Source organism: Jaculus jaculus, chromosome 12 (assembly GCF_020740685.1).
Source record: "Jaculus jaculus isolate mJacJac1 chromosome 12, mJacJac1.mat.Y.cur, whole genome shotgun sequence".
NCBI classification, from domain to species: domain Eukaryota; kingdom Metazoa; phylum Chordata; class Mammalia; order Rodentia; family Dipodidae; genus Jaculus; species Jaculus jaculus.
In genome coordinates this window covers 14,003,736-14,017,561 of record NC_059113.1, presented here as the reverse complement: position 1 = coordinate 14,017,561, position 13,826 = coordinate 14,003,736, and the positions used below count along the sequence as shown (strand labels likewise).

General features: G+C 51.3%; 1 protein-coding gene across 1 annotated transcript in view; it reads left to right on the top strand.

The window, feature by feature from the left end:
• Loxl2 (lysyl oxidase like 2) overlaps window positions 1–13,826 on the top strand; it is an 80,087-nt gene that overhangs the window by 19,991 nt on the left and 46,270 nt on the right. Inside the window, exon 3 of the mRNA XM_004665813.2 lies at window positions 8,991–9,202. Coding sequence (XP_004665870.2) covers window positions 8,991–9,202 — 212 coding nt within the window. The remainder of the gene's footprint in view (window positions 1–8,990; window positions 9,203–13,826) is intronic.

The following is a 13,826-nucleotide window of genomic DNA, read 5'->3' as shown; positions in this document are numbered from 1 at the left end:
GGAGATGTGGCTTCTGGCCTTCAGTCCAAACTGGAAGGCCAGTGAAGCTGGGTTCTGATGACAAGGAAAGATGGCAGTACCAGCGTAGATTCACTCACCAGCAAGTAGCACAGGTAGTCGGGCAGAAGCCCTGTGTTCTGGCGTTTCATGTGAATGTGTCTTCTGCCACAGGAAAGGCTGCCCCCTCTGGCGGAAGGTCTTCCTCTCCCAGTTAATACTTCCTGGACACACCCTCACAAACCAGCCCAAGGGGTGTGTCTTGTACTTGATTCCTGATCTGATCAAGTGGACAATAGAACTTGACCATCATAGGCATTGTATACTCTTATTTCAAACACTGTCAATTGAGCAGTGCATAGTCTAATGATATGGAGGATGAAGATTAGCGTGAGAAACAGAGGGGCCAGGTGACGCCTACAAATGGCTGAATTGGGCAGAGAAAAGCCTCCCACGAGTGGGAGTCTGTGTGCCTGCTCTGTAGGGCTCTAGTGTGGTCTGATGACATGAGTTAAGACTAGTGGACCTGGTGTGGCCATCGGCCCTTAGACAACACTTGCTTGAGGCATTTCAGCCATACTGGGAAGTCAATGCCTATAAGAAATCTCCCCCCATTACCCCAGTGAAGCTATTGCACGGATCTGTTCATTCATTCACTGCATGCATTTCCAACGAGCCCTTGAATCTATGATGAGCACCACGGAAGGGATTGATGCACTTACTATCTGGCAGTGAAGAAAGATTTCAGGACTCATTTGTTTGTTACCATGGGGATGGTTGCTGTGTCCAACCTACGGTGTGTGGTGGGTGATCTGTCCCAGCCCAGGACTCTTGAGTTTGTGGCTGCAGCACCCAGCCAGGGCCAGAGACGCTGCTGGGCCCCAGGGGCTGGTTTCTGGAGCAGGTGTCCTGCGGACTTCCTGCCCACAGCAAGCCTTGCTGGTTCTCCAAAGAAGCAGCCTCTGTTACCTGCCCAAGCTCTTCCAGGTTGGAAGATGAATCCAAGAGTGTTCCATTTTCCAGCAGTATTGGAAAAGCTCCACATTTATAGGAGGCAGCCCAGACAGGCTGGCTTTTTCCTTAGTGGCGTCAGTGTGACCTCAACTCTTTCACACTGCCCGCACTGTACCCTCTTCACTTCCACTGCTCTCCAGCATAGAGCTGAGCCTCGCGGTGCGGGCCCAGCTACTTGGGAGTCTGAAGCAAGGGAAGAGCAAGTTCAAAGGCTGCCTGAGATACAGAGTGAGCTCATCACCAGCCTGGGCAACTGAGTGAGACCCTGTTTCAAAATAAAAAGTTAAAAGAGGGATAGGGGTGTAGCTCAGTGGTAAAGCAATTTTCTCAGCATGTATAACTCCCTAGGTTCAATCCCCAGGACTACAAAAAGAGAAGAAGGAAGGAAGCAAGGAGGGAGGGAGGGAGGAAGGGTGTGTGGGGAGGAATAGAGCTGTACATGATGGTGCATGCCTGTAATCCCAGCATTAATAGACTGAGGCAGAAAGTCCAGCTTGACCTACATAGAGAAATCCTGTCTCCAAAAGCAATGGAAATGCCTTTCGCTGTGCCGTCCCAGTCAGAAGTCCAGGTTGGGTTAAGTCTAGAGAATGCTGCTGGCAGTTTCTTAGTCTGTGAATTTCCGACTTGCTCATCAGCCGGGGATAATCACAGTGTCCGCGGGGACACTTCTAGCCCAGACATCTGCTGTTTACAGACAGTACTCACCTCCCCAAGCCATCTAAACCTGTGCTGAGGATCAAACTGGCATCTAATTCAGGAGGTTAGGTGTTAAGTAGCTCAAGTGACAAGATGCAGATGGTCTCCGTGCTCTCCGTAGTTCCCACAGGAGCGCTTGAGTTATGTCAAGAGGGAAGGACTGCCTGGCTGTTTATTTAGCATTAAACAAAAGATAAAAAGAGTCTTTATTAATTTTTTGGGTTTTACTGTCCAGTTTTTTTTTTAGCTAAGCTACACTCTTATTGTTGGGTTTTTTTTTTAAAGGTTATCATTGGCTGATTCCAAAAATGGTTTTGATCTGTTTATTTTTTATTATTGATGATTGAAGTTATGACCTCACAGATTCCAGGCAGGTGTTGTACCACTGAACCACATATCCATCCATGGCTATCTCCTCTTCCTCCTCCTCCTCTTCTTTTTATTTTGAGACAAGATCAGTTGCCTAACCTGGCCATGAAGTCATTCTGAACCCCCCCCCCAAATGTTTAAGGATCTACCTGTGTCTGGCAGTGGGAGCTATGGGAAAAATTTTAAAGCTAACAATAAAACAAGAAAGGAGGGGCTGGGGAAATGGCTTAGCAGTTAAGGTGCTTGCCTGCAAAGCGTAAGGACCTCAGTTCGATTCCCCAGGATCCACATAAGCCAGATGCACAAGGTGGTGCATGCATCTGGAGTTCACCTGCAGTGGCTAGATGTCCTGGCATGCCCATTCTCTCTTTCTCTCTATCTGCCTCTTTCTCTTTCTCTTTCTCTCAAATAAATAAGATACTTTTTTAAAAACAAAGAAAGGATAATCCATAGTCCCATCAATTAATTGGCAAAACATGTGAAAAATTAGATGTCTATACGAAGTGGTCAGTATAAACTGAGGACTGAGTGAGGTGATCGGAAAGCAAATGCTAGAAGAATAAAAAAAGAATTTAGATCTATGTGGATAAGATATTTGTTGTAAGGAGTGGGGCTCATAGCTATCCCTTTCTGTGTCCATTAGAAAATTCACAGCAGCAAGAAACTAGCTGATCACAGATTAAACCAGAGCCAGAGAGGTCACTGGGGGTGGGGGCACAGTGAGATGGTAGAATTTGAAAGTACCACGGTTCTCCTCACACACCTGCCTGAGCAACGGAACTGCGGAAACAGAAAAGATATTGCTATAAGAGCAAGAAAGAAGGGGGGGGGGAAGGAGGGGTGCAGGGCTTGAGGTCCGCAAAGCTGGCTGGGTGACTCCCTGAATGGAGGAATTGTGGGCATCTCGGATGTGCTTGGTCTGAGATGCCAAGAAAGGTGGCATGCTGGCAGTGGTGCATGTGACCATCCATTTAAAAAAAAATAGTTAAATAAGGCAAGCTGCAGGCTGTGAGAGCAAGGGTGGGCACTTGTGAGCCGCAGGGGACAGAGAGTGTTAGCATAAGTGAGCAGAGGGCACGGACTTGGTCAACAGCCAGAGGCACATCCTGGCAGAATGAGGACATGATGGCATGGCTCTCATCCCGGTCCCAGCCTCCAGATGATTTCAGGCAGGGTTAGGAGTGGTGAATATTGAGTTGTCGAGAAGGAGAGGGGGGCACTGGGCTAAGATCCGATCTCGCGGGGTGCAGAGCTTCTGGACACTGGGAAGGAGGCATCTGCTTGCTTCCTTGCCTTGCCTCCCTTAGCTTCTCCCCTGATGCAATCTCCAGCTAGCCTTTCAAAGTGGGTGGCTCCTCCCATTGACCGTCCGCCTAGACTGCCACATTCTGGAATTTGCAAGTCACTGACAGATGTGGCACATGGACCTTGCACTCGCTCCTTAACCCTTTTTGACTCCACCAGCCCAGCAGCTGCTGCATGAAAACACTGCTGCTTCGCCTCCCTGAGGGTCCACTTCCGGGACCTGCCTGATGCTAGGATGAAATGAATCCTGTGTGGGACAAGGGCAGGAGTTTCTGCAGGGCCCTCTGAAGAAAGCCTTTTGGAGCTGAGGGTCACCATTGTCTCTGGTGAGAGAACCAGCCCTCAGGCAGGTATCAGAATTTTCAAGACATGTCAGATGTTTGACCAGCCCCTGGGGCTCCTGAGCTTCATTTTATTTTATTTTTTATTTTTTTTTTCTTGTGGTTTTTCATGGTAGGGTCTCACTCTAGCCCAGGCTGACCTGGAATTCACTATGTAGTTTCAGGGTGGCCTCGAACCCTTGGCAATCCTTCTACCTCTGCCTCCCGACTGCGCCACCACACCCGGCCTGGGCTTCATTTTACAGGAGCAAGCCTACATAGATTCGGTGCTCCTTTAAAAAGAAAAAAAAAATCCGTGTCTATTTTAGTATTTTGAATCTTCTCTTTTAAGGCTAAAATTCTGAGAAAAAGAAAATCTGAGCGCTTGTGGTTCTGGAAGGATTCCACAGCAGTGAGGTAGGAGGGAGGTGCTGCGTGCAGGCATCCGCCTTCTGCCCTCGAGGTCGCCCGGGACTCGGAGCCGCTGGTGAGCTCACAGGAGCACTGAGTTCGTGCTGTCAAGGGTTGCCCCACTGCTTCCTGTTGGCCTGAGTTCAAGAGCAGCTAGGGGGCCAGCTCACGTCCAGTGTGATGCACAGCCCCTCCAGGAACAGTCTTGGACTTCCAGTGGGCACAGTGCCAGACAGGCCCTGAAGGGACCACCCAGAAGCCAGTCTCTGCCCCCGCTCCCTGCGCATCGCCATCAATACCAGGCAACACTAGGGCCCGAGAACAAGAGCTGCTCAGAGGCCCGTGGGTACCATTAGCCTAGAACACGGGCTTGGGGAGAAGTGGATTTTCATGTGGCTGGACCTGCTTATTGGCTAAGTGAAATTGGATTTGTTGGCAAGCCTTGCCAAGTTTTCTGATGGTTTTACCTCTAAACGGGTATTCCATGATCCATCTTGAAGGTTGTGGTTGAGGGAGTGAATGGATGTCAAGTGTTATGAGAGCTACGGAGATAGCTTAGTCGTTAAGGCACTTGCCTGTGAAGCCTGGGGAGCCAGGTTTGATTTCCCAGTATCCACATAGGCCAAATGCACAAACTGGTGCATGTGTCTGGAGTTCCTTTGCAGTGGCTAAAGGCCCTGGAACACCCATTCTCTGTCTCTCTCTCTCTCTCTCAAATAAATAAATAAGTTAAATAAATTTAAAAAAAATTTAAGTGCTATTAGCAAAGCCTTGAATCCAGTTGATTGGCCTTTGGGTAGTGATGGCAAGGTATTATAGCCGCTATTAGTGGAAGACAGGGCACCAGGGGAATAGCTATACCCATGAACAACAGACTGTACTTTTTTAGTTTTAGGACGTGTGTGTGGTACGTGATGCTGTGTGTACGTGTACACATGTGTGTATGCAGCTCTGAGCGCCCCATGCTCACAGGGTCAGAGGTCAGAGGACAGCAGGTGTCTTCTGTCACTGGTTTCCTTATTTCCCTGGTACACAGTCTGTCAGCAAACCTTGCTCAGTTAGCCCTGTTTCTGCCCTCCTCAGTGCTGGGCATCCAGGCATGTGCAGTCCTGCACCTCTTTCTGTGGGAGTGCTGAGGATTGAACTCAGGACCTCATGCTCATGAAGCAAGAATCCCTCCTCTCTGAACCAGTCAGGCCACGTGTAGTTGAGCACACGGATGGGAAGGATTTGGTTCTACAGATGAGGAGAAAACGATGTTCCATGTCAGGGGAAGTCTGCGCAAAGCCTCCCCGAACTGCCTTCCTGTGGCAGGGGAGGGAAAGAAGCCATTCCTCTTTCTCTCTGACCCTCCAGACACAAGCTGCACAAATGCAGAGACCTGCACGTCACAGGACATCCATTGCCACAGACGCGCATACCCACAGAGCCGCATGATGCACAGGCGCACACACAGCCTTGCCATTGGCACAGCACCTTGTACATACACACACACACACACACACACACACTCACACTCACACACTCAGATTCTCACTCATGGAGACATAGAGACAGGTTCGAGCACACATGGATGCATGACTCATGCAAAGAGATGCGCCACATGCTCAAATGCACCACTGTGCTCCAGAACAGACATTGCACAGACAGAGACACACGTGTTCAGCAGTGGGGGGGGGGGGGATAAAGAGGGTGGCTGCTGGGGGTAGCTCTTTCTCTTCTCCAGGACTCGCTGTCTACATCCAGGAGACCACAAGACTCCTGAGAGGACTTGTTCTCTGCATTGTGGCGGGAGGGGACTAGACTGTCTTGGGAGATGGGGCCGCATGAGGTCTCAGGCCCTGTGGCTGCCCATCCGTTCCCGGGGTATCTGCTGAGCTGCCCAGCCAGGCCTCCCTCCTCCACTCGCGCCGTGCTGTAGATCACATCTCCCATCCATGAGCCCATGCTGTGCCCACAGCCAGGAAAACAAAATCTGTGAATGGAATGAGGTCAGCACTGCTTGCCAAGGACGGGTGCTGCAGCCGTAACTTTCCTTCTGGGCATGACGCATCCCTCACTGGATGCCAGTGGCCTCCTGCGGTGGGAAGAGGCAGGAGCAGGCTGGCCCACAGGCTTGAATTAGACCTCAGGTTCCTTCTTGGCTCATCCTTGCCCACGTGTCTCAGTGGCACGGGTCCTGTGGGCTGTAAAAGTTCCAGGATGCAGGATCCAGGCTGGAAAACATAATCCCTCCACTGGCGGCTTTCCTTCCACTCTGCGTGGAAGGGTGCTGCTGGGGCCAAATGTCATCACTCCGGGCCACATACTTTCCGCTGCTCTGCAGAATCCACGGAGCAGGACCTGGCTTTGGACTCTGAAGCCTGTGGATGGAGACATGAGTCCCTGGGCATCCAAATAATGGCTCTGTTCAGTGGCACGGCTCATTTGCATCCCGCCTGGACAGACATGGGGGTCTCGGGTCACAGGAGTCCACGTTACAGTCTGGTTCTTACCAGCCCCCACCTACCCCTCTCTGGCCTTGCTCAGACTGTGTCTCACAGGGCGCAGGGTGGTCTAAGAAGGAAATTAGAATCAGCCAGTTTTCTCCTCTGTAAAATGGGGAGAATGGGGATTGTAGGGGTGGCTAAGCAGTTGAGGTGTTTGCCTGCAAAGCCAAAGGACAGAGGTTCCATTCTCCAGGACCCACATAACCCAGATGCACAAGGTGCTGCACGTATCTGGAGCTTGTTTGCAGTGGCTGGAGGCCCTGGCCCACCCATTCTCTCTCTCCCCCTCTCTCAATAAATAGACATAAATATTCTTAAAAAGTTTTTTTTTTAATTTTTATTTATTTATTTGAGAGCAACAGACACAGAGAGAAAGACAGATAGAGGGAGAGGGAGAATGGGCGCGCCAGGGCTTCCAGCCTCTGCAAACGAACTCCAGACGCATGCGCCCCCTTGTGCATCTGGCTAACGTGGGACCTGGGGAACCAAGCCTCGAACCGGGGTCCTTAGGCTTCACAGGCAAGCACTTAACCGCTACACCATCTCTCCAGCCCTTAAAAAGTTTTTTTAAGGAGGAGAATAGCTATCAACTACCTCATTATTGTCCCTGTGGGTTAAATAAGCCACACATAAAGCAGCCTGGCATAGGGTGGGCACTGCTAAGCACTATTAGTGGCTATTACTATAATTCATTGCAAATCATGGTATGTGAGGGTCCACTTGGAGCTGGGACATGAGGGGAAGGAAAGAGGCATAGGTGAAAATCAACTAGGAAACGCCATGGGCATCTCACTAAGTCATCTGCATTAGATGGACAAAATAAAGAGCCCATTGAAGGACAAAATCAGATCCGTGCTTGCCAAAGAGCTCTCTGGTGCTGGCCACGTGGAAGATAGATGGTGGCAGGGACTCCCTTGGGACTGCTGTAAGAGCTGGCCGTGTGCGCCCTATGGCAGGGGAAGGAAGGGTGTGGTGGTGCAAGAAGTGAGAGATTCAGAATGTGGGGACTGATCTGTCAGGCTTTAGCAGCAGAAAAACATCAGTGTAACTTTGGGGGACCAACCCCAGTCCCACAGCCAGCGTGGCCTCTGGAAGCTTCACTCCTTCTGGTGTAGGAGCGATGCAGGGGCATTCCTGCTGCGTGTTGGAGCCGCGGAGAGCCCATGCGTCAGCAAGCACCTTCCGGTCACCTCCCCTTGCCCAGCCTTCTTCCATTTCTTTCTGAAGGGTCCTGCCAGTGAGTCCCTCTCAATCCCAGACCTCTGACCCATTGGTCTAAGAAGATGAATGGAGTAGCCTTAGAAAGAGGCTTTCCAAGGGACTCACTGCGAGCAGAATCTTGCCTTGCCACAGCCAAACACTCTTCCCCAAACCTACTTGCCTCCCCAGTACCCAGGTGTAGAGCCTTACATGTGACATGCTCCACACTGGACACCCTGGCTTCTTTCCCTGCAAACCATGCACCCTCTTGACGTTTTCTATGGTTTGGAATGAAGGAATACCACCACTGAGATGCAAGGTGTTGCGGAAGGTGACACCCAGTAGCTTCAAGAGACCTGAGACTCAAACCGGAGAGGTGGTTCAGTTGGTCAAGTGTTTGCTGTGCAAGTGTGAGGACCGAGGACCTGAGTTCAGGCCCTCAGTGCTCCTGTAAATGCTGGCCTTGAGAGGCAGAGATGGGATCCTGGAGCCAGCTGGCTGGTTAGACTAGCCAAATTGGTAAGCCCTGGGCTCATGGGAAAGTCCTTGCCTTGGGAAATAAAGTGGAGAATGATTTAGGAAGATACCTCATATCAACCTCTGGCCTCCACATGCACGCACACATATGTGAATGTACAGTCACGTGTGCACACACATGCACAAGAAACTTGAGACTCATCTGCCTGAAACTCCTGGCTTATTGGCATAGACAGGGAAACACACACATGCTCACACATGCATACACACGTGCACACACATGCTCACACATGCACACAATGCACCCACACATGCTCACACATGTGTGCACACACATGCATAGACTTGCATATACACACTTTGGAGTCAAATACAAAACCCAACACATCTTCGTGCTTTTGTTGTTGATGCCCACACAGGAAGAGTCTACTGCCCATGGCTCTCCAGTTTCTTCAGTAGGATATGGGGGAGCTCCTAAGACCCCCTCCAGTCCTCTCTGAGTGCTCCAGTTCATCTTGTTCCCTACAGCCACATTCCCTTCCCATGCCTAGCAGTTTACAACTGTGCCTTATGCCTGGGACCCTCTGCAGAGCCTGGCGCAGAAGGCACTTGGGCCTGTGGTCACTGAGAAAGGACGTGCTGCTCTGCAGTCTCTGCAGGGCCAAACTAGGCTCTCAACCCCTGTCCTTCCACACCTCCTTCTTCACAGAGCCTGAACATCCAGGTGGAGGACATCCGGATTCGCCCCGTCCTCTCCACCTTCCGCCATCGCAAGCCCGTGACCGAGGGCTACGTGGAGGTGAAAGAGGGCAAGGCCTGGAAGCAAGTCTGCAATGAGCACTGGAGCGCCCCGAACTCCCACGTGGTGTGCGGCATGCTCGGCTTCCCTGCCGAGAAGGCTTACAACCCCAAAGCCTACAAGTAAGACGGCGGGACCAGGGGGAGGCGGGCTTTCCTGGGCTCTCGTTCTCCCCTCGGGGTCAGAGCCAGCTCTGGAGGTGGACCTGGGCTGCGGGCTGGATCTTGCTCGGAGCACCTTACACCTCTACAGGAAGGAAGTTCTAAAGACTCAGCTCGTCAAGCAGAGGGTGGGGAGGCTTAGAGCACAGTAAACCGTAAGGTACTCAGGCCTGGGGGAATCCCACCATGCACTTGGACATCCGGGGACCACGCGTGCTGGACCACAGCAGTACTTGGGCTAGGCAGGGCAGAGACATCCTTGACTTAAGAAATGATCAAGAAAACCTGGAAACTATAGCAATCAAAGATGTCATTGAGAAGTGGATCCATTCATATCATTTCAGTGAATCCCAGGGAGACCTAAAAAGGCTGTTACTGTTTCCAAGGTTAATGTCATCTGGGGAGAAAAGTAGGGATGTGACCTGGGGGCTGGCCAGGGCAAGGATTTCAGTTGCTTGGCAAGCTGTAGGTGGACATCCAGATGTGCCTTGGTATCTTGGGTGGGGCCCCTGGTTCCAGAGCCCCTTCCTCATGCCAAAATCAAAGGTTCTCTGGTCCCTTACATAAAAGGATATGATATTTACATAGATATTTACATAGAATCTACAACCTCCTCCTGTAAGCCTCATAACATCTCTAGATGACTTACAACACCTAATGCAATACCAGCACTGTGGAAACGGTTGTCAGGCTCTGGAATTTAGGGAATAATGACAAGACAGAAGGGTCTGTATACCCCCCCCCCCCACAACTGAGTATTTTCAGTCTGTGGTTTGGTCAGATCTGAGGATGTGGAACTCAAGGGTATGGAGAGCCAACTGGCTTGAGTTGTGAACGGGCTTTTCCTGTCTCTTCTGCATAAGTGTGTGAGTGTGTGTGTGAGTGTGAGTGTGTCCTCTGCCCACACTTGTGGAGGTCAGAAGAGGATGTCCTCCTCTCATTCTTCTGCCTTATTTCCTTGAGACAAAGTCTGTCATGGAACCCAGGTGTGTGTGTGTGTGTGTGTGTGTGTGTGTGTGTGTGTGTGTGTTGTGGTTGTTGTTTTGATTTTAGCCAAACTGGCTCCCCAGTGAGCCGCAATGATCCTGTTTCCCTCACTGCCGGGGTTACAGGTGTGCAGCCACGCCCAGATGCGTGTGTGCTGTCTGTGGGTATGTGTGCATGTGTATGATGTGTGTGGAGGGGTGCACACTGTGGAGGCCCCAGGGCAACCATGGGTTGTTTATGCCCTCCTTCCAACCTGCTTGAGACCGGGTCTCCTTGTTGGTTTCTGGGCCAGTGTAGCTGGCTGTGGGCTTCAAGATTCTCCGGGCTCTGTCTCCTGTAGGCATGTGGGGATGAACTGAGGCCAGCAAACTTGCAGGAAAACACCTTTAACATCTTAGCCATCTCCCCATCACCACGCCCAGCCTTTGATACGGGTAGTGGGAATCGAACCCAGGGTCTCATGCTTGCATGGCAAACGCTCTTACCCACCGAGCCATCTCTTTAACCCCTTTTCTACATAGTGCTAATTCTAACTTCCGCTTACTGAAAGCTGACTGTGGGCCAGATGGGCACTGGTCACTGCAGCTGATAGGAGCCACACCGCTAGGAAGTAAAGGTTTATTTTATTTTATTTTATTTTATCTTATTTTATTGAGGTAGGGTTTCACTCTAGCTCAGGTTGACCTGGAATTCACTCTGTAGTCTCAGGGTGGCCTCGAACTCATGACAATCCTCCTACCTCTGCCTCCTGAGTGCTGGGATTAAAGGTGTGTGCTCTCTCTCTTTCTCTCTCTCTCTCTCTTTCTCCCTCTTTCTCTCTCCGTCTGTTGCTATCAAATAAATAAGTAAAGATTTTTAAAAAAGACACTGCATTGGGAAACCTAATGACACTGGGAGTAATCCAGGACTGGCCAGGCCACCTGGTGCCCATCAACCACCAAAGGCAAGGGGACAGGGTTCTGTTAAGGGGCAGCAGAGACAATGCCACCCTCGGGATGGTCTGACTCCTACAGACCTTGGCACTGGCTCGTTGGTTATCATGGTGCTTCTGGGAGACAAGAGGCCCACTAGATCCTAGATTGGCATGCACAAACAACCAAGTTCTAGGTCAAGTGCGAGGTCTCACCTGAATCATGAAATCCTGACAGCAGAAGTCACTTTCCATAATCAATTTCAAGACTCAGGTCTGTTTATGTCCCCGGGACCCCAGAATGAAAGGAAGGCTGTGCCCCTTTGAAGAAGAATCTGGAGTACCCTGACAAAAGCTGGTACTTTCTGCCAGTCTTCCCTGAAGGAGCCCTTTTCCCAGGATGTGTGTCATGAAGAAATAATCGGACTTTTGGGGGACTACAGAACATTGACTCTGAACTCACCCAAACATTCCTGTAACCCACTAGCCCAAGGAAGGAATGATGGAGTTTTTAGCTCAAGTCTATCTCACGTGGATGGAGGGTAACCCCAAGCCTGACCAGTGGGGATTCCCCACAGGTCTGGAAAACATGGTTGGAACAGACCTCAGCAGCTGGCAGGATCCCACAGAATCTGCCTTCCCCCTTGGCTGGGGAGAGCTGCCGCGACCTTCCGCGCTGCAAGGAATCATTCTAGCTTCTGTTAACGGCCCCGCTGGCTTCCAGCTTGGCGGAAGGCTGCCTCCAAGCCTTCATCCTTCCTATGTTCAAGCCTGGGGGTAGGCTACCTCCCTCCTCCCCCACACCTCGGCTCTCTGAATCTCTGGGGAGGGAGGGAGCCCATCTGTGAGTCAGTAGATGGTGGGGGGGGGGGAAGAGTCGGGGAGAGACCAGCGTCTGGTTAGTGGAGGTCTGTGGTCGTGGGCGGCGCATTCCTGAGACTTGATGTAAGCTGAGCGGCCTGGGAAGGAGCAAGTGTGGGGCAGCCTTGTGTGCTGCCCGGCGAGGTGTGCACTGACAGCTGGAAACAGATGCGGTTTCCTAAACCAAGGCCGGGGGGGGGGGGGGGCAGTGTGGTCTGACCAGTCTTCACACAGCTCACGTTCCGGGCCATGGGTAAGGGGGAGCTGAGCCCAGTGAGCTGGGGGGGGCTTCCCAGTGCAGGGGCCTTGCAGGAAGTGGGGGGGGGGGAGTAGTAGCTCTGGATTTACTCATAGTCCTGCCGTGGAGGTTCCCATCCTACGATGTCACTGCGGAGAGCACGCACTCGGAGTCCCCCAGCGTCGTTTGCCTCTCGGAGACCCCGGTGTACAGTAGAATTGTTAGGAGACACACATTTTGGTAAAGGAGAGCGGATGGTGGCACCCGTGTTTGCATGCTACTCGCTCCAAGACCAAGCTGATCCTTCCAAGGGGGCTGGGGCAGAAGGAACGGAACCCCGCTTCTGCCCCTGCCAGCATCACCTGCCCGGAGAGCCTCCTTTACTGGGCAGCTGAGAGCAATTGCTGCTCAGCTTCCTCAGACGTCTCACTGAGTCCTTCCAGGCAGGGACAAGCCTGTAGGAAGTCCCAAGGAGCTGGACAGCAGGACCAGGATGTCGTCCCTGTCCCCGTCTTCTGCAGACCCACCATTACTGGTCTCCCACCAAATGATTCTCACTTCAAGCACAAGGCGCCCTCCTCTTACCCCTTTGCTTTTTCCTGTAATGACCTGACAGAAGCACCTTAAGGGAGGAAGGGAATTACTATGGCTCACAGTTTGAGAGGGTGCAGTGCATCCTGGTGGGGAGGGGGAGGGTATGGTGGAGTTCATGGCGGCAGGAGCATGCAGCCCATCTCTGCTGATCAGGAAGCAGAGCCCAGCTGGAACCCCAGGCCCTTCCCAGTGATGCATTTCCTCCAGCTGGGCTCCACCTCTGAAAGGTCCCACAACTTCCCAAAATATCGTGCCCCTCCCCCGCAAGCTGTGAACCATATGCCCAAACACACGAAACTGTGAGGAACATTCCACATGCAATCCATGACACCGCTACAATTTCTATTTATTTCCCAAACATTTCCTGGGCAGTGTTTTAAGTGCTTCCCCAGTAGGAACTCATGATTAATTCCCAGCCGTAAAGTTTTGCTCTAGGTCTGAAGGCTCACCTACATTGAGAGATTAATGGATTTATTTACAGTTTGGGGCCAAAATTGGGAGAGGGGGGAGAGAGAAAAATTGTAATCTATCATTACTGGGCCTACATTCGTGTTACATTTTACAGAAAAGGCGAAACAAACCCAGTGAATGTACATACAGAGATTTAGCCGTGGGCCCCAGTGACCAGTACTGGAGATAATTTTTCCTTTGGGAGGTGAGTCTTTCTCTAGATGCCAGGACTCTTGTAGCAGGTCATTTTCACTCCCAGCATGGGGTTTCCTCCGACCTCCAATTATAGTTTGACTGTTCCCTCCAACACACAAGTTGAAGTGTAATAAATGGTACTAAGAAGTGGCACCTTTAAGAGGCGATCAGATCATAAAAGGTTTGTCCTCCTGAATGGCTCAATGCTATTTTCCGTGGGATGGGGTTAGGTGTCATGATGCTAGGTTTGCTGTTTAAGTAAATTTGGCCCAGTTTCTTCTCTGTCTTGTGTGTCTTTCCACAGATGGCCATGGAAGGACATGGCACAAGGTCCTTTCCAGGTGCCACCA